Source organism: Balaenoptera borealis (genome assembly GCF_965194805.1).
Source record: "Balaenoptera borealis genome assembly, chromosome: 2".
NCBI classification, from domain to species: Eukaryota; Metazoa; Chordata; class Mammalia; order Artiodactyla; family Balaenopteridae; genus Balaenoptera; species Balaenoptera borealis.
Window position 1 is genome coordinate 67,615,097 of NC_138867.1, and position 25,696 is coordinate 67,640,792.

Genomic DNA, 25,696 nt, shown 5'->3' on the forward strand with positions numbered 1-25,696 from the left:
ATCTTTTTCCATCCCCTCACTTTCAGTCTGTATGTGTCTCTAGGTCTGAAGTGGGTCTCTTGTAGACAGCATATATATGGGTCTTGTTTTTGTATCCATTCAGCCAGCCTGTGTCTTTTGGTGGGAGCATTTAATCCGTTTACATTCAAGGTAATTATCGATATATATGTTCCTATTCCCATTTTCTTAAATGTTTTGGGTTTGTTATTGTAGGTGTTTTCCTTCTCTTGTGTTTCTTGCCTAGAGAAGTTCCTTTAGCATTTGTTGTAAAGCTGGTTTGGTGGTGCTGAACTCTCTCAGCTTTTGCTTGTCTGTAAAGGTTTTAATTTCTCCATCACATCTGAATGAGATCCTTGCTGGGTAGAGTAATCTTGGTTGTAGGTTTTTCTCCTTCATCAGTTTAAGTATATCCTGCCACTCCCTTCTGGCTTGCAGAGTTTCTGCTGAAAGATCAGATGTTAACCTTATGGGGATTCCCTTGTGTGTTATTTGTTATTTTTCCCTTGCTGCTTTTAATATGTTTTCTTTATATTTAATTTTTGACAGTTTGATTAATATGTGTCTTGGTGTGTTTCTCCTTGGGTTTATCCTTTGTGGGACTCTCTGTGCTTCCAGGACTTGATTAACTATTTCCTTTCCCATATTAGGGAAGTTTTCAACTATAATCTCTTCAAATATTTTCTCAGTCCCTTTCTTTTTCTCTTCTTCTTCTGGGACCCCTATAATTCGAATGTTGGTGCGTTTAATGTTGTCCCAGAGGTCTCTGAGACTGTCCTCAGTTCGTCTCATTCTTTTTTCTTTATCCTTCTCTGCAGTAGTTATTTCCACCATTTTATCTTCCAGGTCACTTATCCTTTCTTCTGCCTCAGTTATTCTGCTATTGATCCCATCTAGAGTATTTTTAATTTCATTTATTGTGTTTTTCGTCATTGCTTGGTTCCTCTTTAGTTCTTCTATGTCCTTGTTAAATGTTTCTTGCATTTTGTCTATTCTATTTCCAAGATTTTGGATCATCCTTACTATCATTATTCTGAATTCTTTTTCAGGTAGACTACTTATTTCCTCTTCATTTGTTAAGTCTGGTGTGTTTTGACCCTGCTCCTTCATCTGCTGTGTGTTTTTCTGTCGTCTTATTTTGCTTATCTTACTGTGTTTGAGGTCTCCTTTTCACAGGCTGCAGGTTCGTAGTTCCCGTTGTTTTTGGGATCTGTCCCCAGTGGCTAAGGTTGGTTCAGTGGGTTGTGTAGGCTTCCTGGTGGAGGGAACTAGTGCCTGAGTTCTGGTGGATGAGGCTGGATCTTGTCTTTCTGGTGGGCACGTCCACGTCTGGTGGTGTATTTTGGGGTGTCTGTGGCCTTATTATGATTTTAGGCAGCCTCTCTGCTACTGGATGGGGCTGTGTTCCTGTCTTGCTAGTTGTTTGGCATAGGATGTCCAGCCCTGTAGCTTGCTGGTCGTTGTGTGAAGCTGGGTCTTGATGTTGAGATGGAGATCTCTGAGAGATTTTTGCCGTTTGGTATTACGTGGAGCTGGGAGGTCTCTTGTGGACCAGTGTCCTGAAGTTGGCTCTCCCACCTCAGAGGCATGGCCCTGATGCCTGGCTGGAGCACCAAGAGCCTTTCGTCCACACAGCTCAGAGTAAAAGGGAGAAAAAATAGAAAGAAAGAAAGAAAGAGGCTATAATATAGTGAAGTAAAATAAAGCTATTATAAAGCAAAGCTATACAGACAAAATCTCCCCCAGAAGCATATACATATACACTCACAAAAGAAGGAAAAGGGGAAAAATCAATATATCCTGCTCCCAAAGTCCATCTCCTGAATTTGGGATGATTCGTTGTCTATTCAGGCATTCAACAGATGCAGGCACATCAAGTTGTTTGTGGAGCTTTAATCTGCTGCTTCTGAGGCTGCTGGGAGAGATTTCCCCTTCTCTTCTCTGTTCGCACAGCTCCCGGGGTTCAGCTTTGTATTTGGACCCGCCTCTGCGTGTAGGTCGCCTGAGGGCGTCTGTTCCCCGCCGAGACAGGACGGGGTTAAAGGAGCAGGTGCTTCGGGGACTCTGGCTCACCCAGGCCGCGTGGAGGGAGGGGTACAGAGGAGGCGGGGTGAGCCTGCGGCGGCAGAGGCCGGTGTGACGCACCAGCCTGAGGCACGCAGTGCGTTCTCCCGGGGAAGTTGTCCCGGGATCATGGGACCCTGGCAGTGGCGGGCTGCACAGGCTCCCAGGAGGGACGGTGTGGAGAGTGACCTGTGCTCGCACACAGGCTTTTTGGAGGCGGCAGCAGCAGCCCCAGCGTCTCACGCCCGTCTCTGGGGCCCGCGCCGATCGCCGCGGCTCGTGCCCGTCTCTGGAGTTCGTTTAGGCGGTGCTCTGAATCCCCTCTCCTTGCGCGCCGCGAAACAAAGAGGCAAGAAAAAGTCTCTTGCCTCTTCGGCAGCTGCAGACTTTTTCCTGGTCTCCCTCCCAGCCAGCTGTGGTGCGCTAACCCCTTCAGGCTGTGTTCACACCGCCAACCCCAGTCCTCTCCCTGCGATCCAACCGAAGCCCAAGCCTCAGCTCCCAGCCCCGCCCGCCCCGGCGGGTGAGCAGACAAGCCTCTCGGGCTGCTGAGTGCTGCTCAGCGCTGAGCCTCTGTGCGGGAATCTCTCCGCTTTGCCCTCCGCACCCCTGTGGCTGTGCTCTCCTCTGTGGCTCCGAAGCTTCCCCCCTCTGCCACCCGCAGTCTCTGCCCGCAGAAGGGGCTTCCTAGTGCGTGGAAATCTTTCCTCCTTCACGGCTCCCTCCCACTGGTGCAGGTCCCGTCCCTATTCTTTTGTTTCTGTTATTCTTTTTTCTTTTGCCCTACCCAAGTACGGGGGGAGTTTCTTGCCTTTTGGGAGGTCTGACGTTTTCTGCCAGCGTTCAGTGGGTGTTCTGTAGGAGCAGTTCCACGTGTAGATGTATTTCTACTGTATCTGTGGGAAGGAAGGTGATCTCCGCGTCTTACTCTTCCGCCATCTTCTCTCCTCCCCGCTCTGCCCCCTTTCTGGTTTCTTTATTGTGGATATTCTGTGCAATCTTTGAATATACTTATGATTCATATTGAATATTTTGTTCAATTAAAATTTTTTACACATTTTGGCCTTAAGACCAAATTACTATTTTTAAAAATATTTATTTTATTTTATTATTTATTTTCTTTTTATTATTTTTTGGCTGCGTCGGGTCTTAATTGCAGCACGCGGGATCTTCGTTGAGGCATGCAGGATCATTTTCATTGTGGCGTGCGGGTTTTCTCTCTCTGGTTGTGGTGCGTGGGCTCCAGAGTGCATGGGCTCTGTAATTTGCTGCACGCGGGCTCTAGCTGAGGCGTGCGAGCTCAGTAGTTGTGGTGCATGGCCTTAGTTACCCTGCGGCATGTGGTATCTTAGTTCCCCGACCAGGGATCAAACCCACGTCTCCTGCATTGGAAGGCAGATTCTTTACCACTGCACCACCAGGGAAGTCCAAAGACCAAATTATTAATGTATAGCCGATAAATATTGAAATAATTTAGGTATTTTTATTATCAGCTTTTCAGTTGATTATACAAAACAGTTTTTTTATCCTTAGTATCTTTGATTCATTATTGTATAATAAAATTCACCAATGCATTATGCACTAGTATCCCTGGTGTAATGTTTATCAGATAGGAGTATTTACTAGGACCAATAATGAGATCCATACTTCTTTAGATAGGCTCCTAAATTTTGAAGTATTAAATTATATATGTAAGAATAAACTTCTAATAGACGACTTTTTCTTTTTTACAGAAGTACCCTATACAAACAATTATTCTGATGGTCAAAGAACAATTTTTTGAAAACACTTTTTCTTTTCTTTTTCTTTTATTTATTTTTTTAACATCTTTATTGGAATATAATTGCTTTACAATGGTGTGTTAGTTTCTGCTTTATAACAAAGTGAATCAGTTATACATATACATATGTTCCCATATCTCTTCCCTCTTGCATCTCCCTCCCTCCCACCCTCCCTATCCCACCCCTCTAGGTGGTCACAAAGCACCGAGCTGATCTCCCTGTGCTATGTGGCTGCTTCCCACTAGCTATCTATTTTACATTTGGTAGTGTATATATGTCCATGCCACTCTCTCACTTTGTCACAGCTTACCACTTTTCTTTTTATACATTTTATTATGGAAAATTTCAAACATATGTAACAGTAGAGAGAATAATGGATTCCTATTATCTAGCACAACAGTTATCAACTCATGGCCCATCTCATTTCAATTATATCTTACTCAGACTTCACTCTTCTTTTCTAAATTATTTTTACATAATCCCAGACATCATATCATTTCATCTGTAAATATTCTAACATGTATCTTTAAAAAGTAAGGATACTGTAGAAAACATAACCACAATTCTATTAACATAGCTTAAAAAATTAACAGTAATTCCCTAGTACTACCAAGTACCTAATCTGTCTTCAAATTCCTCAAATTACTACTTCATAAATTTTAATAGTTTGTTGGTTGAGTCAAGATTTAAATAAGGTCTTTAAATTGCAGTTTCTTGTGGCTTTTAAGTCTCTTTTAACTTAAATAGTCCAACCCCCCTCTCCCTTTTGCACTGAAGTTTATTTGTTGAAAAAACTGTCAGTTGCCCCGTGAAGTGTCCCACTGTTTAGATTTTGCTGATTGCATCCCTTTAGTGCCATTTAACATGTTCCTTCATCCCTTGTGTTTCCTATAAATTGGAGGTTTGATCTGATTCTGTTGAATTGTTTTTTTTTTTTTCAGCATGAATATATCATAGGTAATGCTATGTAGAGGTTTATGGCTTTTACCAAGGCAACCAATGGGTTATGAGTTCTTTTTTGTATTGGTTAAGCTAGTGGGTTATGAATTCTTTTCTGTTTATATCTCAAAATACAGTAAGTTTGGCTTTAAGACAGAATTTGTATTAGGAAATAAAAGAAGTCAGAATGTGGGGAAAGGGAAGAGGAATACTTATATATATAGACATGTTTACTGGCCATAAATTTGTCATTACTCTAGTAACTCTTCACTTCTCTAATTTTAAAACAAGTGATGTTAGGAGTTCCTGTCTTGAGCCATATAGACTCAAAGAATGTTTTTCTTTAGAATTTCATGAGTTCTTCTCATTAGTAGAAGAAGGATTGGCTCTATACTTTGAAAATTCTGTTTGTGGTTAGAATAATCTAAAATAAAGCAGTTGTTTGTAGAGAAGGTATAGTAAAGTTGTATAAAGAACTTTCCCTCTACTGTTTGAAGTCTGTACCTGGGTTATTTTGGGTTATACATCAGGTCATGATTTAGATTTGTGTTAATACATTGTGATACCTTGTTTATAGGTTAAGGAAAAGCAATTCAGTACCTTGATAGTTATAAAATGAGATAATTCAGAGAGAGGCTGAGAGCTAAGAAGTAAAGTTAAATATGAGATTCATAAAGAGGCTGTCTAGGGTTGAGACACTTTCAAAGCAGTGTGTTGGATAGACCTAGTTTTGAATACACTTCTATCTTTACTACACCTTGCTGAATTTCAGTTTTCTTGTTTTTAGAATGGTTCTGAAGATAAAACAATATATGTAAAATTCTCAGCACATGACTTATGCTCAGTTCATTTTTGTTCCACTCCCTCACTGACAACCATATAACTTGAGTTTTTAGGATAAAGTAATGACTTAATAAAGCTCTATCTGTATCATACATTTTAATTAGCTATATATGTACCTTAATTTTTCTGTGTTTATCTAGTTGTTTTTGTTCTCAAATTATTACCACCCTCTTTTTCATTTTGTCCTGAGTCTAAGAACCTCCTTACATATTAAACCAGATATACCTAAACTGAATGTTTTCATCTAACTCTCTAACCATGATCTTCATGTCCTAGAATAGTCTAACTTGATTGAATCTTATTGGCCATCAGTTAAATAGATATCTCTATTACAGATAATTTCCAAACAAGGTTTAACCAAAAATTAGGCATTTCCAAATAACAGCAGTTCTGTGAAATTGGTCATGGTCATCATTTGTCCATGTTTTCTGAGCAAGCAAGATACCATACTAAAAGATACAAAAAAATTTAATATGATTTTGTTTTTGAAAATTTGACCATTTATTTTGATGTACATCTTTATTTAGTTTGGAGCTAGGTCCCTTTTTATAATGAAAAGCATTTATATCAGTGGGCAACTTCCTGGATATTTTGTGTTATGTTTCATTGGACATTCTTGTATCTTGGCCAAAGAGGAGTATTCATGCAGGAAGAATTGAATTTACTAATATGTGTTTCACTTGTTAATTAAAGATAATTTTCAAGGTATTGGATTACATTGTTGTTGTGTTTAGTGAATCTACTAGTTTATTATTGGAATTTTATTTTATAAACGTTGGATTCCTCATATGGACATACTCAATATCTCTTGTTTTTGTTTATTCTGAGCCTCTAATTTTTTTTTTTATATCATAAAATGTAGCAACTTCATATATCATCTACCATGTATTTAAGGTATCTCTCCCTTACTTTTTTTTTTTTTAATTTTAATCAAGTCCAATTTATTTATTTTTATTTTTTTATTGTTTAACATCTTTATTGGAGTATAATTGCTTTACAATGGTGTGTTAGTTTCTGCTTTATAACAGAGTGAATCAGATATACATATACATATGTTCCCATATCTCTTCCCTCTTGCATCTCCCTCCCTCCCACCCTCCCTATCGCACCCCTCTAGGTGGTCACAAAGCACAGAGCTGATCTCCCTGTGCTACACGGTTGCTTCCCACTAGCTATCTATTTTACGTTTGGTAGTGTTTATATGTCCATGACACTCTCTCACTTTGTCACATCTTACCCTTCCCCCTCCCCATATCCTCAAGTCCATTCTCTAGTAGGTCTGTGTCTTTATTCCCGTCTTGCCACTAGGTTCTTCATGACCTTTTTTTTTTTTTTTCCCTTAGATTCCATATATATGTGTTAGCATACTGTATTTATTTTTCTCTTTCTGACTTACTTCACCTGTATGACAGACTCTAACTCCATCCACCTCGCTACAAATAACTCAATTTCATTTCTTTTCATTGTATATATGTGCCACATCTTCTTTATCCATTCATCCGATGATGGACACTTAGGTTGCTTCCATTTCCTGGCTATTGTAAATAGAGCTTCAATGAACATTTTGGTACATGACTCTTTTTGAATTCTGGTTTTCTCAGGGTATAGGCCCAGTAGTGGGATTGCTGGGTTGTATGGTAGTTCTATTTGTAGTTTTTTAAGGAACGTCCATACTGTTCTCCATAGTGGCTGTATCAATTTACATTCCCACCAACAGTGCAAGAGTGTTCCCTTTCCTCCACACCCTCTCCAGCATTTATTGTTTCTAGATTTTTTGATGATGGTCATTCTGACCGGTGTGAGATGATATCTCATTGTAGTTTTGATTTGCATTTCTCTAATGATTAATGATGTTGAGCATTCTTTCATGTGTTTGTTGGCCATCTGTATATCTTCTTTGGAGAATTGTCTATTTAGGTCTTCTGCCCATTTTTGGATTGGGTTGTATGTCTTTTTGTTATTGAGCTGCATGAGCTGCTTGTAAATCTTGGAGATTAATCCTTTGTCAGTTGCTTCATTTGCAAATATTTTCTCCCATTCTGAGGGTTGTCTTTTGGTCTTGTTTATGGTTTCCTTTGCTTTGCAAAAGCGTTTAAGTTTCATTAAGTCCCATTTGTTTATTTGTGTTTTTATTTCCATTTCTCTAGGAGGTGGGTCAAAAAGGATCTTGCTGTGCTTTATGTCATAGAGTGTTCTTCCTATGTTTTCCTCTAAGAGTTTGATAGTGTCTGGCCTTACATTTATGTCTTTAATCCATTTTGAGTTTATTTGTGTGTATGGTGTTAGGGAGTGTTCTAATTTCATACTTTTACAGGTACCTGTCCAGTTTTCCCAGCACCACTTATTGAAGAGGCTGTCTTTTCTCCACTGTATATGCTTGTCTCCTTTATCAAAGATAAGGTGACAGTATGTGCGTAGGTTTATCTCTGGGCTTTCTATCCTGTTCCATTTATCTATGTTTCTGTTTTTGTGCCAGTATCATACTGTCTTGATTACTGTAGCTTTGTAGTATAGTCTGAAGCCAGGTAGCCTGATTCCTCCAGCCCCATTTTTCGTTCTCAAGATTGCTTTGGCTATTCGGGGTCTTTTGTGTTTCCATACAAATTGTGAAATTTTTTGTTCTAGTTTTGTGAAAAATGCCAGTGGTAGTTTGATAGGGATTGCATTGAATCTGTAGATTGCTTTGGGTAGTAGAGTCATTTTCACAATGTGATTCTTCCAATCCAAGAACATGGTATATCTCACCATCTATTTGTATAATCTTTAATTTCTTTCATCAGTGTCTTACAATTTTCTGCATACAGGTCTTTTGTCTCCTTAGGTAGGTTTATTCCTAGATATTTTATTTTTTTTGTTGCAGTGGTAAATGGGAGTGTTTCCTTAATTTCTCTTTCAGATTTTTCATCAATAGTGTATAGGAATGCAAGAGATTTCTGTGCATTAATTTTGTATCCTGCTACTTTACCAAATTCATTGATTAGCTCTAGGAGTTTTCTGGTAGCAGCTTTAGGATTCTCTATGTATAGCATATGTCATCTGCAAAGAGTGACAGTTTTACTTCTTCTTTTCCGATTTGGATTCCTTTTATTTCTTTTTCTTCTCTGATTGCTGTGGCTAAAACTTCCAAAACTATGTTGAATAATAGTGGTGAGAGTGGGCAGCCTTGTCTTGTTCCTGATCTTAGTGGAAATAGTTTCAGTTTTTCACCATTGAGGACGATGTTGGCTGTGGGTTTGTCATATATGGCCTTTATTACGTTGAAGAAAGTTCCCTCTATGCCTACTTTCTGCAGGGCTTTTATCATAAATGGGTGTTGAATTTTGTCAAAAGCTTTCTCTGCATCTATTGAGATGATCATATGGTTTTTCTCCTTCAATTTGTTAATATGGCGTATCACGTTGATTGATTTGCGTATATTGATGAATCCTTGCATTCCTGGAATAAACCCCACTTGATCATGGTGTATGATCCTTTTAATGTGCTGTTGGATTCTGTTTGCTAGTATTTTGTTGAGGATTTTTGCATCTATGTTCATCAGTGATATTGGCCTGTAGTTTTCTTTCTTTGTGACATCTTTGTCTGGTTTTGGTATCAGAGTGATGGTGGCCTCGTAGAATGAGTTTGGGAGTGTTCCTCCCTCTGCTATATTTTGGAAGAGTTTGAGAAGGATAGGTGTTAGCTCTTCTCTAAATGTTTGATAGAATTCACCTGTGAAGCCATCTGGTCCTGGGCTTTTGTTTGTTGGAAGATTTTTAATCACAGTTTCAATTTCAGTGCTTGTGATTGGTCTGTTCATATTTTCTATTTCTTCCTGGTTCAGTCTCGGCAGGTTGTGCATTTCTAAGAATTTGTCCATTTCTTCCAGGTTGTCCATTTTATTGGCATAGAGTTGCTTGTAGTAATCTCTCATGATCGTTTGTAATTTTGCAGTGTCAGTCATTACTTCTCCTTTTTCATTTCTAATTCTATTGATTTGAGTCTTCTCCCTTTTTTTCTTGATGAGTCTGGCTAATGGTTTATCAGTTTTGTTTATCTTCTCAAAGAATCAGCTTTTAGTTTTATTGATCTTTGCTATTGTTTCCTTCATTTCTTTTTCATTTATTTCTGATCTGACCTTTATGATTTCTTTCCTTCTGCTAACTTTGGGGTTTTTTTGTTCTTCTTTCTCTAATTGCTTTAGGTGCAAGGTTAGGTTGTTTATTTAAGATGTTTCCTGTTTCTTGAGGTAGGCTTGTATTGCTATAAACTTCCCTCTTAGAACTGCTTTTGCTGCTTCCCATAGTTTTTGGGTCGTCGTGTCTCCATTGTCATTTGTTTCTAGGTATTGTTTGATTTCCACTTTGGTTTCTTAAGTGATCACTTGGTTATTAAGTAGTGTATTGTGTAGCCTCCATGTGTTTGTATTTTTTACAGATCTTTTCCTGTAATTGATATCTAGTCTCATAGCATTGTGGTTGGAAAAGACACTTCATATGATTTCAATTTTCTTAAATTTACCAAGGCTTGATTTGTGGCCTAACATATGATCTATCCTGGAGAATGTTCCATGAGCACTTGAGAAAAATGTGTATTCTGTTGTTTTTGGGTGGAATGTCCTATAAATATCAATTAAGTCCATCTTGTTTAATGTATCATTTAAAGCTTGTATTTCCTTATTTATTTTCATTTTGGATGATCTGTCCATTGGTGAAAGTGGGGTGTTAAAGTCCCCTACTATGATTGTGTTACTGTCGATTTCCCCTTTTATGGTTGTTAGTATTTGCCTTATGTATTGAGGTGCTCCTATGTTGGGTGCATGTATATTTATAATTGTTATATCTTCTTCTTGGATCGATCCCTAGATCATTATGTAGTGTCCTTCTTTGTCTCTTGTAATAGTCTTTATTTTAAAGTCTATTTTGTCTGATATGAGAATTGCTACTCCAGCTTTCTTTTGATTTCCATTTGCATGGAATATCTTTTTCCATCCCCTCACTTTCCGTCTGTATTTGTCCCTAGGTCTGAAGTGAGTCTCTTGTAGACAACATATGTATGGGTCTTGTTTTTGTATCCATTCAACCAGTCTGTGTCTTTTGGTGGGAGCATTTAATCCATTTACATTTAAGGTAATTATCAATATGTATGTTCCTATTCCCATTTTCTGAAATGTTTTGGGTTTGTTATTGTAGGTGTTTTCCTTCTCTTGTGTTTCTTGCCTAGAGAAGTTCCTTTAGCATTTGTTGTAAAGCTGGTTTGGTGTTGCTGAACTCTCAGCTTTTGCTTGTCTGTAAAGGTTTTAATTTCTCCATCAAATCTCAATGAGATCCTTGCTGGGTAGAGTAATCTGGGTTGTAGGTTTTTCTCCTTCATCACTTTAAATATCTCCTGCCACTTCTTTCTGGCTTGCAGAGTTTCTGCTGAAAGATCATCTGTTAACCTTATGGGGATTCCCTTGTGTGTTATTTTTCCCTTGCTGCTTTTAATATGTTTTCTTTATATTCAGTTTTTGATAGTTTGGTTAATATGTGTCTTGGCATGTTTCTCCTTGGATTTATCCTGTATGAAACTCTCTGTGCTTTCAGGACTTGATTAACTATTTCCTTTCCCATATTAGGGAAGTTTTCAACTATAATCTCTTCAAATATTTTCTTAGTCCCTTTCTTTTTCTCTTCTTCTGGGACCCCTATAATTCAAATGTTGGTGCGTTTAATATTGTCCCAGAGGTCTCTGAGACTGTCCTCAGTTCTTTTCATTCTTTTTTCTTTATTCTGCTCTGCAGTAGTTATTTCCACTATTTTATCTTCCAGGTCACTTATCCATTCTTCTGCCTCTGTTATTCTGCTATTGATCTCTTCTAGAGTATTTTCAATTTCATTTATCATGTTTTTCTTCATTGCTTGGTTCCTCTTTAGGTCTTCTAGGTCCTTGTTAAATGTTTCTTGCATTTTTGTCTATTCTCTTTCCAAGATTTTGGATCATCTTTACTATCATTATTCTGAATTCTTTTTCAGGTAGACTGCCTATTTCCTCTTCATTTGTTAGGTCTGGTGTGTTTTTACCTTGCTCCTTCATCTGCTGTGTGTTTTTTTGTCTTCTCATTTTGCTTATCTTACTGTGTTTGGGGTCTCCTTTTCACAGGCTGCAGGTTCGTAGTTCCTGTTGTTTTTGGTATATGTCCCCAGTGGCTAAGGTTGGTTGAGTGGGTTGTGTAGGCTTCCTGGTGGAGGGGACTAGTGCCTGTGTTCTGGTTGATGAGGCTGGATCTTGTCTTTCTGGTGGGCACGTCCATGTCTGGCGGTGTGTTTTGGGGTGTCTGTGGCCTTATGATTTTAGGCAGCCTCTCTGCTACTGGATGGGGCTGTGTTCCTGTCTTGCTAGTTGTTTGGCATAGGGTGTCCAGCACTGTAGCTTGCTGGTCATTGAGTGAAGCTGGGTCTTGGTGTTGAGATAGAGATCTCTGGGAGATTTTCGTCATTTGGTATTACGTGGAGCTGGGAGGTCTCTTGTGGACCAGTGTCCTGAAGTTGGCTCTCCCACCTCAGAGGCACAGCCCTGATGCCTGGCTGGAGCACCAAGAGCCTTTCATCCACAAGGCTCAGAATAAACAGGAGAAAACATAGAAAGAAAAAAAGAAATAGGATAAAATAAAATAAAGTAAGATAAAATAAAATAAAGTTATAAAAATAAAAAATAATTATTAAGAAAAAAAGTAAAAAACTTTTTAAAGTAAAAAAAAAAAAAAAAAAAAAATCCGGATGGACAGAACCCTAGGACAAATGGTGAAAGCAAAGCTATACAGACAAAATCTCACACAGAAGCATACACATACACACTCACAAAAAGAGGAAATGGGGAAAAAATAATATATCTTGCTCCCAAAGTCCACCTCCTCAATTTGGGATGATTCACTGTCTATTCATGTATTCCACAGATGCGGGCACATCAAGTTGATTGTGAAGCTTTAATCCGCTGCTTCTGAGGCTGCTGGGAGAAATTTCCCTTTCTCTTCTTTGTTCGCACAGGTCCCGGGGTTCATCTTTGTATTTGGACCCGCCTCTGCGTGTAGGTCGCCTGAGGGCGTCTGTTCTTCGCTCACACAGGACGGGGTTAAAGAGCAGCTGATTCGGGGGCTCTGGCTCACTCAGGCCGGGGGGAGGGAGGGGTACGGAGTGCGGGGTGAGCCTGCGGCGGCAGAGGCCGGCGTGACGTTGCAGCAGCCTGAGGCGCGCCGTGTGTTCTCCCGGGGAAGTTGTCCCTGGATCACGGGACCCTGGCAGTGGCAGGCTGCACAGGCTCCCAGGAGGGGCGGTGTGGATAGTGACCTGTGCTCGCACACAGGCTTCTTGGTGGTGGCAGCAGCAGCCTTAGCATCTCATGCCCGTCTCTGGGGTCCGCGCTGATAGCCACGGCTCGCGCCCATCTCCATCTCTGGAGCTCGTTTAGGCGGCGCTCTGAATCCCCTCTCCTCTCGCACCAGGAAACAAAGGCAAGAAAATGTCTCTTGCCTCTTCGGCAGTTCCAGACCTTTTCCCGGACTCCCTCCCGGCTAGCTGTGGTGCACTAACCCCTTCAGGCTGTGTTCACGCCGCCAACCCCAGTCCTCTCCCTGATTTCCGACTGAAGCCCGAGCCTCAGCTCCAGCCCCTGCCTGCCCTGGCGGGTGAGCAGACAGGCCTCTCAGGCTGGTGGGTGCTACTCAGCACCGATCCTCTGTGCGAGAATCTCTCCGCTTTGCCCTCCGCACCCCTGTGGCTGTGCTCTCCTCCGCGGCTCCGAAGCTTCCCCCCTCTGCCACCCGCAGTCTCCGCCCGCGAAGGGGCTTCCTAGTGTGTGGAAACCTTTCCTCCTTTGCAGCTCCCTCCCACTGGTGCAGGTCCGGTCCCTATTGTTTTGTCTCTGTTGTTTCTTTTTTCTTTTGCCCTACCCAGGTACGTGGGGAGTTTCTTGCCTTTTGGGAGGTCTGACGTCTTCTGCCAGCGTTCAGTGGGTGTTCTGTAGGAGCAGTTCCACGTGTAGATGTATTTCTGATGGCTCTGTGGGGAGGAAGGTGATCTCCACGTCTTACTCTTCTGCCATCTTCCCAATTTCTTCCTTACTTTTTTATTATAACTTTAACTCACATCTAGCAAAATTATATACTACGTTGTATTTTAGTTATAATTTTGTAGAACTGTATTTTGTCGTGTTCTTGTAACTGGATTAAAAGCTTCTGAGGGAAGGCATCATTCCTTTTTTTTTTTTTTTTTTTAATCCGCTGGAGTTCTTATTGAGCACAAAGTTTGTACATAATGCTTCCTCAGTGAATGTTTGACTGGTAATGGAGTGGACTTTTTTTAACTGGCTTCCCTCAAATTGATGTCCATTCATTATTTCAATTTATGGAAAGTTTTGGTTTTGTTCTATGTACTAAGTGACTCAGAAACTAAGTTAACTTTGAATGGCTTTTCAGATCAGCTTTTTAAATTCTTCCTAGCAAAATTAAACTTCCTTCTCTTCCACGAAGTAGCTTCATTTGTTACTAAATATTTTATTAATTCTTTAGGAAAAGTGTTTGTTTAAAAAATAATTATTTCTTTCATTTTCTAAAGAATGTGATATTTCCAACTTCTTCCTAATGAGAAAAATCATCATTGATGACTCTGTAGTTTGAATTTTGTTGATGACTTTCATTTTTTTATAGGATGAACATCTCTGATTCAGTGCTATTTCAGAATCTTTTTAGGATTTAGTTTCAAAATTGATGTTTTGTTGTAGTCAGAAAAAGACAATGGATTGATTAATCTTTCTGATTAATATGGTAATGCAAAGAGGCTCTTTCTTAGCTATGTGACCTTATTTTTTTGCTGCCTGCTACAGATATTGGCTGCCAGACACTGCCATTCCACACTGTAGAAGCACAGCCTCCAAAATTCTGATACCTTCATAACAAATGACTTTTAATCTAGGTTAACTTCATTGCTTGCTTTATTCAGATGTTGTAGAGGTCAAACCATAGGAAGTCAGCAGAGTGGTAGTAGAATTTTGAAGCTATCAAAATTCCATTTCAGAGTCAGAAGCTATATACTCTGAACTCACTGTTGAGTGATTCAATGGGCGTAATTCAGCTCAGGCCCTCTTCCATCGGGAGGAAGAGCTGGAAGAATCTCTCTGAACACGATGATCCTGATATCTTCCCTATATTAGACCTTCTTTCTTTTTTCTCCAGTTGGGGAATAAGATGATTGACAACTGGGATCCTTGGAGGCTGATCGTAACTGCTTTCAATGCTTCTGGACCTTGGAAGGATGGATAGATATTCACAGGTATAGACTAGCGGTAGATATTTTAGGAGAAGGAATAGCATAAACAAAAGGGCAGTTGCAAGGGTGGATTCAGAATTCCTACTCAGCCTTTAGGTCTTAGATATCATTTCCTCTAGAAGGCTTCCCATGACTGTCAATCTGGGTGTGTCTGATCTGGGTTCCCCTGTTGCCTCTTACTACCTCTTTATGGCTCTTAACCTCAATGATTTGTAACATGTGTTTATTTGACTTTTCTTCATGAGAGTATAAATGTTCTGAGGTCAGGGGATATGTCTATTTTATTCATAGGTCTATTCCCAGCACCTAACATAGTACTTGTTGTCTGGCAGGATCTAAATAAATATTTATGCATGACTTGTCATATTTCAAAAGTCACTTTTTTTGTGAGAGGCCAATCTGGGCCTCTTTATCCAGTGACATTAGAAAAGACCAGATTTCTCTGGTAAAGATTCCCTATTCCAAGAGCTTGGGGACAAAAGAATTGATTTCCGATTTAGTAGAGGATATACACCAATAGCCTTAAATAAAGCTGGACTAAGGCTATTTTGTTTGGCACATTGGGGTGTTTTCCAGCACCAATAACCAATTCTCCAGTTCTCCAATACCAACTAGGTGTCCAACAATTCAATTTAATTCTTACACTGCCTACCTGGAGTTAGTGTTAGTTTCCATAGGTTAAAGGGTTCAGTCCCACAAGACTGCCGTCACTTCAGATGCCAGTTGCAAGTCCTGGGTCACCCATACTTCTGACCTGCTATAAATTGGGGGTTCCCATGACCGTCTCCTCAGGTTTGATAATTTGCTAGAATGGCTTACAGAACTCAGGAAAACACTAAAACACTCTACCTTTATTTACTGGTTCAGTAAAAAAGATACGGCTGAGGAACAACTGGAAGAGATGCATAGGACAAGGTATAGGAGGTTAGGGTGCAGAGCTTCAGTGCATTGACTGGGCAAGCCGCTCTCCCAGTACTTTGATATGTTCACCAACCCAGAAGCACCCCTCCCCCCAATTTCTTTGTTCCAGAGTTTTAATAGAGCTCAATCTCCAGCTCCACACTCCTCTCTGGAGTTGAGGTGGGGGTGAGGCTGAAAGTGCCAACCCTTTAATCTTTTGGCCTTTCTGGTGACCAGCCACATCCTGAGGCTATCTAGTGACCCCACCCTAAGTCAACTCATTAGTATAAACACTGGTATGATTGAAAGGGGCTGTTCATGATAAACAAAAGACACTCCTGGTGTTAGGACTTGTACTCTTCATAAATTGTACAAGGCTTGATTGAAATTTTAGGGGTACAAAGTTTCAATTCAATTTGAGAATGCATCACATAAGGGGACTCAGAATTGAATCTTTTCTTTGATCTTGGAATCTCCTCCCACTAGAGTTATCCACAATATGTTCGGGGATGTGCTTGAAAATGACTCAGACTCAGCAATTACAGCATGGGAAATAAGTATGTAATTATTCGTCCAGTTAGGTATGTTAAGTAATCATGTGCCATTTATAACTTAGTATTATTTGAACCATGTGAAATTGCCATTTTTTTATAGGTTAAAAAATGTGAAATATTGGCATTTTCATATGGTTCCTAAATATTTTTGTTTGGCTGAATTAGGTAGGGTCACCAGTTGAGGATATGTTGTAGGGTTTTTTTTCAGGGTTAACTCTCATTTGTACCCCAGTCTTATCATTCATCCCCTTGTTTGCCATTAGAAAATAGGCAGATAAATGGGTATAGTTTTAAGTAAATGGTGGGTTTGTGAGTGGGGGAAAAGTATAGTACATGTCTTGTTTCTTTTCCATACAAGTGCTTTTAGTTACATTTCAGTTCTGAGCAGCACATTTTTCAAGTAGAAAAGGCTTGAATCTTTTGATCTTTTTGATCAGGCCACCCAAGATGTCTATTCTCTTGATCTGTACATCCCCTGCTTAACCAGTGCCTGCTTCACCTACACCCTCCTCACAGGACTGACCTTCTTACATACGTGCCCCTGCCCCAGCTAGTGATTGTTCATATCAAGGGGCAGTGAGGGGCCCGTGCCCCTCTGCTAGTTTCCCTGGTAGTTGAGGAGCCCACCTGATGTCAGTTCCCAGTTGGGAACCTCCCCCTTCCCACCCCTGCCCCGGGAGCGAAGCCTGCCATCACATCCTGCCTGCTGTCTGCCGCACTTGGTGAGGTGTTGCTCCAGGATATTGCTTCAGACATGTAAGCTCCCCTTATACATTAAACCACTGATGTCTCTGTTGCTGACTCCAGGCTCTTTCTTCGGTCTCGAAGCTGGGCAAGTACAGGCCTTGCAGGCCTGCATGGTGTAGCCCAACAACTGTGTGTAAGCTTAACTGATGGTGTTTCATAGGAACCTCTTCACTCTTTCTGAAATTAAAATATGAGAGAGGGTCAAAATTTTGAGGCTTAAGAAATCATAATTGTTAAATTCTTAATGAAAAAATACTGTTGCTTAAGCTAATAATATATTTGAGGTACTATCTTATTTCTTCATTTCTGTTAAGTGTCTTTCTCATATGAAACTGCAATTAGAATGGAAGTATTGTTGTGAACATTTAGAAAGTTTGCAAAATGTTAAGTATACTCTCATTCTTTCTGCCAAGGTTGTTTGTAATCAAGAGTGTCCATTTGATGAATGTAAAGGAAATCATAGTCTTGGAACTTTGAGTCCAATTCTAGGTGTTAGATTTTATGTGGGAAATTTATTCAGGCCATTTTATTGTTTTTTAATACTCACTTCATTGGGTAAGAGAAAAGAAAGGAGAGGAAGTGGAATCTGAACGAATCACTGAAACTAATGATTATTAATGGTGTTTGTAAAAGATAAGCAGAGGAAATGAGCAGTAATATGATATTTGGAATGCCAGCAGCTGGCATTCCATACTCATAAGAGATAATTGAGAATAGTCTGTAACCATGGCAAAGATACTTTAGGTTTAGACTTATTTTATTGTTCTAATGCTTTATTCCTGAAGCATCAGATTGTTTATTTAATGTCTTCCTTGAATATCAGCTGTATATTACAAGTGTTTGAACAAGATTATACCAACAGTCTTAATGATATTTTGCTCTTACTTAGGGTAACCAACCATCCTAGTTTGCCTGGGGTTGAGAGATTTCCTAGGACATGGGACTTTCAGTGTTAAAACCAGGAAAATCTCAGGCAAGCCTGGACAGATGGTCACCTTACTTTCATTTCAAATTTAATCGAATGGAGAAATCCTGACATAATTAGAAAGGTATTTAAGAATCCTGTAAATTCTTCGCCCTTAAAGTTTAGAAAATTCTAACTTGAAAACATTATTTCAGGAGAGCATTTCTTCTACAGAAGGTTAGTTTTGTTTTAATTGCTTTGGAAATTTAAAGGTAAATTGATTTTGTGGTCATTTTTCAAAAAGACCTTAATTTACCTTTTGGTCACATAGATAACCAGCAAGTCGACATGCTATTAATAATGAAAATGCTAGGAATAAATTATTAATTAAAAAATACTCAGTGTGGGAATTCTGATAAGATAAACAGGAATAGTCATTGCTTTTAAAAAAATTCTGAACAAATAAGAAAATAGTCTTCTTCTCTGAAATTGTTACATGATGTTTGTCTTAAACATAAGTAGCCTAGTGGCTGTTATATAAACCTTTCTTTCCTTTTTATATATCCTTGAATTTTTGTAACATGATAAACTTTTAAAAAATTTATCACCACACTTTTGGTTTACAATTTATATTTTTTTCTTTTCCTCATTTTTTAAAAAAGGAAGGTCAAACAAAATAATGTGATCAGGAATCTAATTACAGACTATTAACAGCATGTGCTGTGTGCTAATCTTTATTCTGAACTCACTTTAGTTATCAGCCTACTTTTCTCAACAAGGGGGCACTTAAGTTAATTGCTTCATTAGAAACATGCTTTTAGCCCTTTCTGATCCGTAAGTACGACTCCTTGGCAGAGCTGCAGAAGTTTGAACACCTGCAGCCCAAGCAGCTTGAAAGGAAGCCATAACTCACTATAAAGGAAAATAAAAGAAGCTCAAGTTCAAAATGGTGTTATCAATGATACAGTGTTGTCACTAACTTGAGCTGACCTAAGAGAATTGGCTTCTGCATTGCTTCTTATCAGCATCCAAAAGGGCATACAAAATTCTTTGTAAACTAATTTAAAAAGTGTCTTGTTTATTCAGAAGCAACTGTGAATGGTATTTGTTCAGAGTCTAGATCACATCAGCCAACAACTTATTTCTCTTCTAAGAGAGAAGCCAAGTATCAAAGACACAAAGTACTAAAGATAAGCTTCTCAATTCTCAACTGTTCTGAGCTCTCAATAAAGCTACTGATGTACAAATTGGGGTGGGACCCAACTGTTTCCACCTGCAGGCTTGTCTTAGATCCTTGGCTCTGGCTGGGAGAGGTGCTGATACTAGTCTGACCTTTAGTGCCCTTAGAAAACAAAACACAGTCTTTCTTATGGCCCTAATCAATCAGTCCTTCTGAAGATTCCATCCCCTTTCTTCAAGTACTAGTCTTGGGGCAAAAGACCCATGGCTGACTATTCCCATTTACAGTGCTGGTGAAAGCAAAGAGATCCTTGATTCGCTCTTACGGAATCTTAAAACACATTACAAGTCATCCTTTTTCCTGTTTCTATGGTGGAGTCTTAGATGTTTTGTATTTGATATTTAATGAGAGGGTGACCTCAGTAAGTAAAAGAATGAAGTGCTTTCAAAACTGGTTCAAATAGTATATTATCAGGAAATTAAGACTCAGTTGATATAAAGAAAACATTTATAAGGCTATTGAGGCATAAAATGCTTATAGGATACTGAGTTGTCACATTTGAGCTATTAATATGTTAAGTCTGTAAGTGTGGCCCACAGGTAGCATCCAAAATTTCAAATCTGAATTAACTAGAATAGAATCTTTAAAATAAAATCATTTAGTTTCTGTGATGAGTATCTAGAGTTAATCAGAAAATTGGAAAATATTTGAAACATGAATAATTCAAACATGTTAGAACTAATCTGACCCCTAAATGTCTTTTTAACATTATTATGATTAAAGCCTTTTATATCATTGTGAAAGTAGGATTTACTGATAGGCATCTGGAATATTGAATTTCAAATTAATTTGTTTCTATAATTAGAAATTTGTCACTTGTTTCAAACATGCTAAGAAATAACAGTGAAACCAATTGCTGTTTTAGAGAAATTCTAAGTTTCATTAATGCTAAAAATAGCCAGGGTTCTTCAGGCACATTTAAGAAAAAATAATCTGTGTAAGTGTGTGTGTATCTTTGTGTGTGTATATAAATTCTATACAGGCAAAACACTTCATCAGTAGTTTCTATTACCTTCTTCCCTCCCAGAATTGTGGTTTTAGGCCCATTAGAATTATGTAAGCCTCTAGGTATGTATTTTTCAATGATTGGCATAGAAAAACAGTAACACACATTTTCCAGTAATTTTCAAATTTAAGAATTGCAGACCATATGGGTAATTTACTGCATGTTAAGTGTATTGACTAATTGATCTAAAGAAAATATTTACAAGTGGATGAAGCATTTCCGAATTAAGTACATCTAGGCAAAGAACTCAATGTAGGAAAAATTTCTGACTAACTGAAATATTTAAAAATAATTATATTTTTTCAGTGATTATGATGTAGTCAAATCTACAAATTTCATATTTAAAAAATGTTAACATAATTGATGTGGCTACAAGTATGGTTATTATATAACTGTCTTTTTCTTCTGGGAAGAAGAATAATTTTCTGAGTAAACTTTAGGTAGATATTAGAATTATTGATAACTTATCAGTTTAGAGGTATCTTACACTTTTTTTTTTTTGAATTTTAGAATTTTATTTATTTTTTTATACAACAGGTTCTTATTAGTTATCCATTTTATACATATTAGTGTATACACGTCAATCCCAATCTCCCAGTTCATCACACCACCACCCCCACCCCATGGTGCTTTCCCCCTTTGGTGTCCATACGTTTGTTCTCTACATCTGTGTCTCAGTTTCTGCCCTGCAGACCGGTCCATCTGTACCATTTTTCGAGGTTCCACATATATGTGTTAATATACGATATTTGTTTTTCTCTTTCTGACTTACTTCACTCTGTATAACAGTCTCTAGATTCATCCACGTCTCTACAAAAGACCCAATTTCGTTCTGTTTTATGGCTGAGTAATATTCCATTGCATATATGTACCACATCTTCTTTATCCATTCATCTGTTGATGGGCATTTAGGTTACTACCATGACCTAGCTATTGTAAATAGTGCTGCAATGAACATTGGGGTGCATGTGTCTTTTTGAATTATGGTTTTCTCTGGGTATATGCCCAGTAGCGGGATTGCTGGGTCATATGGTAATTCTATTTTTAGTTTTTTAAGGAACCTCCATACTGTTCTCCATAGTGGCTGTATCAATTTACGTTCCCACCAACAGTGCAAGAGGGTTCCCTTTTCTCCACACCCTCTCCATCATTTGTTGTTTGTAGATTTTCTGATGATGCCCATTCTAACTGGTGTGAGGTGATACCTCATTGTAGTTTTGATTTTCATTTCTCTAATAATTAGTGATGTTGAGTAGCTTTTCATGTGCTTCCTGGCCATCTGTATGTCTTCTTTGGAGAAATGTTTATTTAGATCTTCTGCCCATTTTTGGATTGGGTTGTTTGTTTTTTTAATATTGAGCTGCATGAGCTGTTTATATATTTTGGAGATTAATCCTTTATCCATTGATTCATTTGCAAATATTTTCTCCCATTCTGAGGGTTGTCTTTTCGTCTTGTTTATAGTTTCCTTTGCTTTGCAAAAGCTTTTAAGTTTCATTAGGTTCCATTTGTTTATTTTTGTTTTTATTTCCATTACTCTAGGAGGTGGATCAAAAAAGACCTTGCTGTGATTTATGTCAAAGAGTGTTCTTCCTATGTTTTCCTCTAAGAGTTTTATAGTGTCCGGTCTTATATTTAGGTCTCTAATCCATTTTGAGTTTATTTTTGTGTATGGTGTTAGGGAGTGTTCTGATTCCATTCTTTTACATGTAGCTGTCCAGTTTTCCCAGCACCACTTATTGAAGAGACTGTCTTTTTTCCATTGTATATCCTTGCCTCCTTTGTCATAGATTAGTTGACCATAGGTGCGTGGGTTTACCTCTGGACTTTCTATCCTGTTCCATTGATCTATATTTCTGTTTTGTGCCAGTACCATATTGTCTTGATTACTGTAGCTTTGTTGTATAGTCTGAAGTCAGGGAGTCTGATTCCTCCAGCTCTGTTTTTTCCCCTCAAGACTGCTTTGGCTATTCGGGGTCTTTTGTGTCTCCATACAAATTTTAACATTTTTTGTTCCAGTTCTGTAAAAATGCCATTGGTAATTTGATAGGGATTGCATTGAATCGGTAGATTGCTTTGGGTAGTATAGTCATTTTCACAATATTGATTCTTCAGATCCAGGAACATGGTATATCTCTCCATCTGTTTGTATCATCTTTAATTTCTTTCATCAGTGTCTTATAGTTTTCTGCATACAGGTCTTTTGTGTCCTTAGGTAGGTTATTCCTAGGTATTTTATTCTTTTTGTTGCAATGGTAAATGGGAGTGTTCCCTTAATTTCTCTTTCAGATTTTTCATCATTAGTGTGTCAGAGTGCAAGAGATTTCTGTGCATTAATTTTGTATCCTGTAACTCTACCAAATTCATTGATTAGCTCTAGTAGTTTTCTGGTGGCATCTTTAGGATTCTCTATGTATAGTATCATGTCATCTGCAAACAGTGACAGTTTTACTTCTTCTTTTCCAATTTGTATTCCTTTTATTTCTTTTTCTTCTAATTGCCGTGGCTAGGACTTCCAAAACTGTGTTGAATAATAGTGGTGAGAGTGGACATCCTTGTCTTGTTCCTGATCTTAGAGGAAGTGCTTTCAGTTTTTCACCATTGAGAATGATGTTTGCTGTGGGTTTGTCGTATATGACCTTTAATATGCTGAGATAGGTTCCCTCTAGTCCCACCTTCTGGAGAGTTTTTTTCATAAATGGGTGTTGAATTTTTTTGAAAGCTTTTTCTGCATCTATTGAGATGATCATATGGTTTTTATTCTTCAATTTGTTAATATGGTGTATCACATTGATTGATTTGCGTATATTGAAGAATCCTTGCATCCCTGGGATAAATCCCACTTGATCATGGTGTATGATCCTTTTACTATGTTGTTGGATTCTGTTTGCTAGTATTTTGTTGAGGATTTTTGCATCTATATTCATCAGTGATATTGGTCTGTAATTTTCTTTTTTTGTAGTATCTTTGTCTGGTTTTGGTGTCAGGGTGATGGTGGCCTCATAGAATGAGTTTGGGAGTGTTCCTTCCTCTGCAATATTTTGAGAAGAGTTTGAGAAGGATGGGTGTTAGCTCTTCTCTAAATGTTTGATAGAGTTCACCTGTGAAGCCATCTGGTCCTGGACTTTTGTTTGTTGGAAGATTTTTAATCACAGTTTCAATTTCATTACTTGTGATTGGTCTGTTCATATTTTCTATTTCTTCCTGTTTTACACTTAGAAGGTTATACCTTTCTAAGAATTTTTCCATTTCTTCCAGGTTGTCCATTTTATTGGCATACAGTTGCTTGTAGTAGTCTCTTAGGATGCTTTGTATTTCTCTGGTGTCTGCTGTAACTTCTCCTTTTTCATTCTAATTTTGTTGATTTGTGTCCTCTCCCTCTTTTTCTTGATGAGTCTGGCTAATGGTTTATCAATTTTGTTTATCTTCTCAAAGAACCAGCTTTTAATTTTATTGATCTTCGCTATTGTTTTCTTTGTTTCTATTTCATTTATTTCTGCTGTTATCTTTATGATTTCTTTCCTTATACTAACTGGCTTTTGTGTGTTCTTCTTTCTCTAGTGCCTTTAGGTGTAAGATTAGATTGTTTACTTAAGATTCTTCTTTTTTCTTGAGGTAGGCTTGTATTGCTATAATCTTCCCTCTTAGAACTGCTTTTGCTGCATCCCATAGGTTTTGGATCATTGTGTTTTCATTGTCATTTATCTCTAGGTATTTTTTGATTTCCTCTTTGATTTCTTCAGTGATCTCTTGGTTATTTAGTAACGTATTGTTTAGCCTCCATGTTTCTGTGTTTTTTATGTTTTTTTCCCTGTAATTGATTTCTAATCTCATTTCTAATCTCATTAGCGTTGTCGTCAGAAAAGATGCTTGATATGATGTCAATTTTCTTAAATTTACTGAGGCTTGATTTGTGACCCAACATGTGATCTATCCTGGAGAATGTTCCGTGTGTACTTGAGAAGAAAGTGTAATCTGCTGTTTTTGGATGGAATGCCCTATAAATATCAGTGAAATCTATCTGGTCTGTTGTGTCATTTAAAGCTTGTGTTTCCTTATTAATTTTCTGTTTGGATGATCTGTCCATTGGTGTAAGTGAGGTGTTAAATTCCCCCAGTATTATTGTGTTACTGTTGATTTCCTCTTTTATAGATGTTAGCAGTTGCCTTATATATTGAGGTGCTCCTATATTGGGTGCATATATTTTTATAATTGTTATATCTTCTTCTTGGATTGATCCCTTGATCATTGTGTAGTGTCCTTCCTTGTCTCTTGTAACATTCTTTATTTTAAAATCTATTTTATCTGATATGAGTATAGCTACTCCAGCTTTCTTTTGATTTCCATTTGCATGGAATATCTTTTTCCATCCCTTCACTTTCAGTCTGTTTGTGTCCCTAGGTCTGAAGTGGGTCTCTTGTAGACAGCATATATATGGGTCTTGTTTTTGTATCCATTCAGCGAGCCTGTTTCTTTTGGTTGCAACATTTAATCTGTTCACGTTTACGGTAATTATCTATATGTATGTTCCTATTACCATTTTCTTAATTGTTTTGTATTTGTTTTTGTAGTCCTTTTCTTCTCTTGTGTTTCCCACTTAGAGAAGTTCCTTTAGCATTTGTTGTAGAGCTGGTTTGGTGGTGCTGAATTCTCTTAGCTTTTGCTTGTCTGTAAAGCTTTTGATTTCTCTGTCGAATCTGAATGAGATCCTTCCTGGGTAGAGTAATCTTGGTGGTAGGTTCTTCCCTTTCATCACTTTAAGTATATCATGCCACTCCCTTCTGGCTTGTAGAGTTTCTGCTGAGAAATCAGCTGTTAACCTTATGGGAGTTCCCTTGTATGTTATTTGTCGTTTTTCCCTTGCTGCTTTTAATAATTTTTCTTTGTCTTTAATTTTTGCCAATTTGATTACTATGTGTCTTGGCATGTATCTCCTTGGTTTTATCCTGTATGGGACTCTCTGTGCTTCGTCGACTTGGGTGGCTATTTCCTTTCCCATGTTAGGGAAGTTTTCTACTATAATCTCTTCAGATATTTTCTTGGGTCCTTTCTCTCTCTCTTCTCCTTCTGGGACCCCCATAATGCGAATGTTGTTGCGTTTAACATTGTCCCAGAGGTCTCTTAGGCTGTCTTCATTTCTTTTCATTCTTTTTTCTTTATTCTGTTCCGCAGCAGTGAATTCCACCATTCTGCTTCCAGGTCACTTATTCATTCTTCTGCCTCAGTTATTCTGCTATGGATTCCTTCTAGTGTATTTTTCATTTCAGTTATTGTATTGCTCATCTCTGTTTGTTTGTTCTTTAATTCTTCTAGGTCTTTGTTAAACATTTCTTGCATTTTCTTGATCTTTGCCTCCATCTTTTTCCGAGGTCCTGGATCATCTTCACTATCATTATTCTGAATTCTTTTTCTGGAAGGTTGCGTAACTCCACTTCGTTTAGTT

The 25,696-nt window shown here is 38.3% G+C and overlaps 1 protein-coding gene across 7 annotated transcripts in view; it reads left to right on the top strand.

Annotated features, from left to right (window-relative positions):
• Positions 1–25,696, top strand: part of XRCC4 (X-ray repair cross complementing 4) — a 280,811-nt gene that overhangs the window by 10,716 nt on the left and 244,399 nt on the right. Inside the window, exon 1 of one of the 7 annotated variants that reach the window (XM_082378385.1) lies at positions 13,379–14,905. The exons of 5 other annotated variants lie outside the window; for them this stretch is intronic. In XM_082378385.1, coding sequence (XP_082234511.1) covers positions 14,867–14,905 — 39 coding nt within the window. In that variant the 5' untranslated portion in view covers positions 13,379–14,866. Of the gene's footprint in view, positions 1–13,378; positions 14,906–25,696 lie in introns of those variants that run through there. One more of the 7 variants, XM_082378382.1, reaches the window with a different exon arrangement.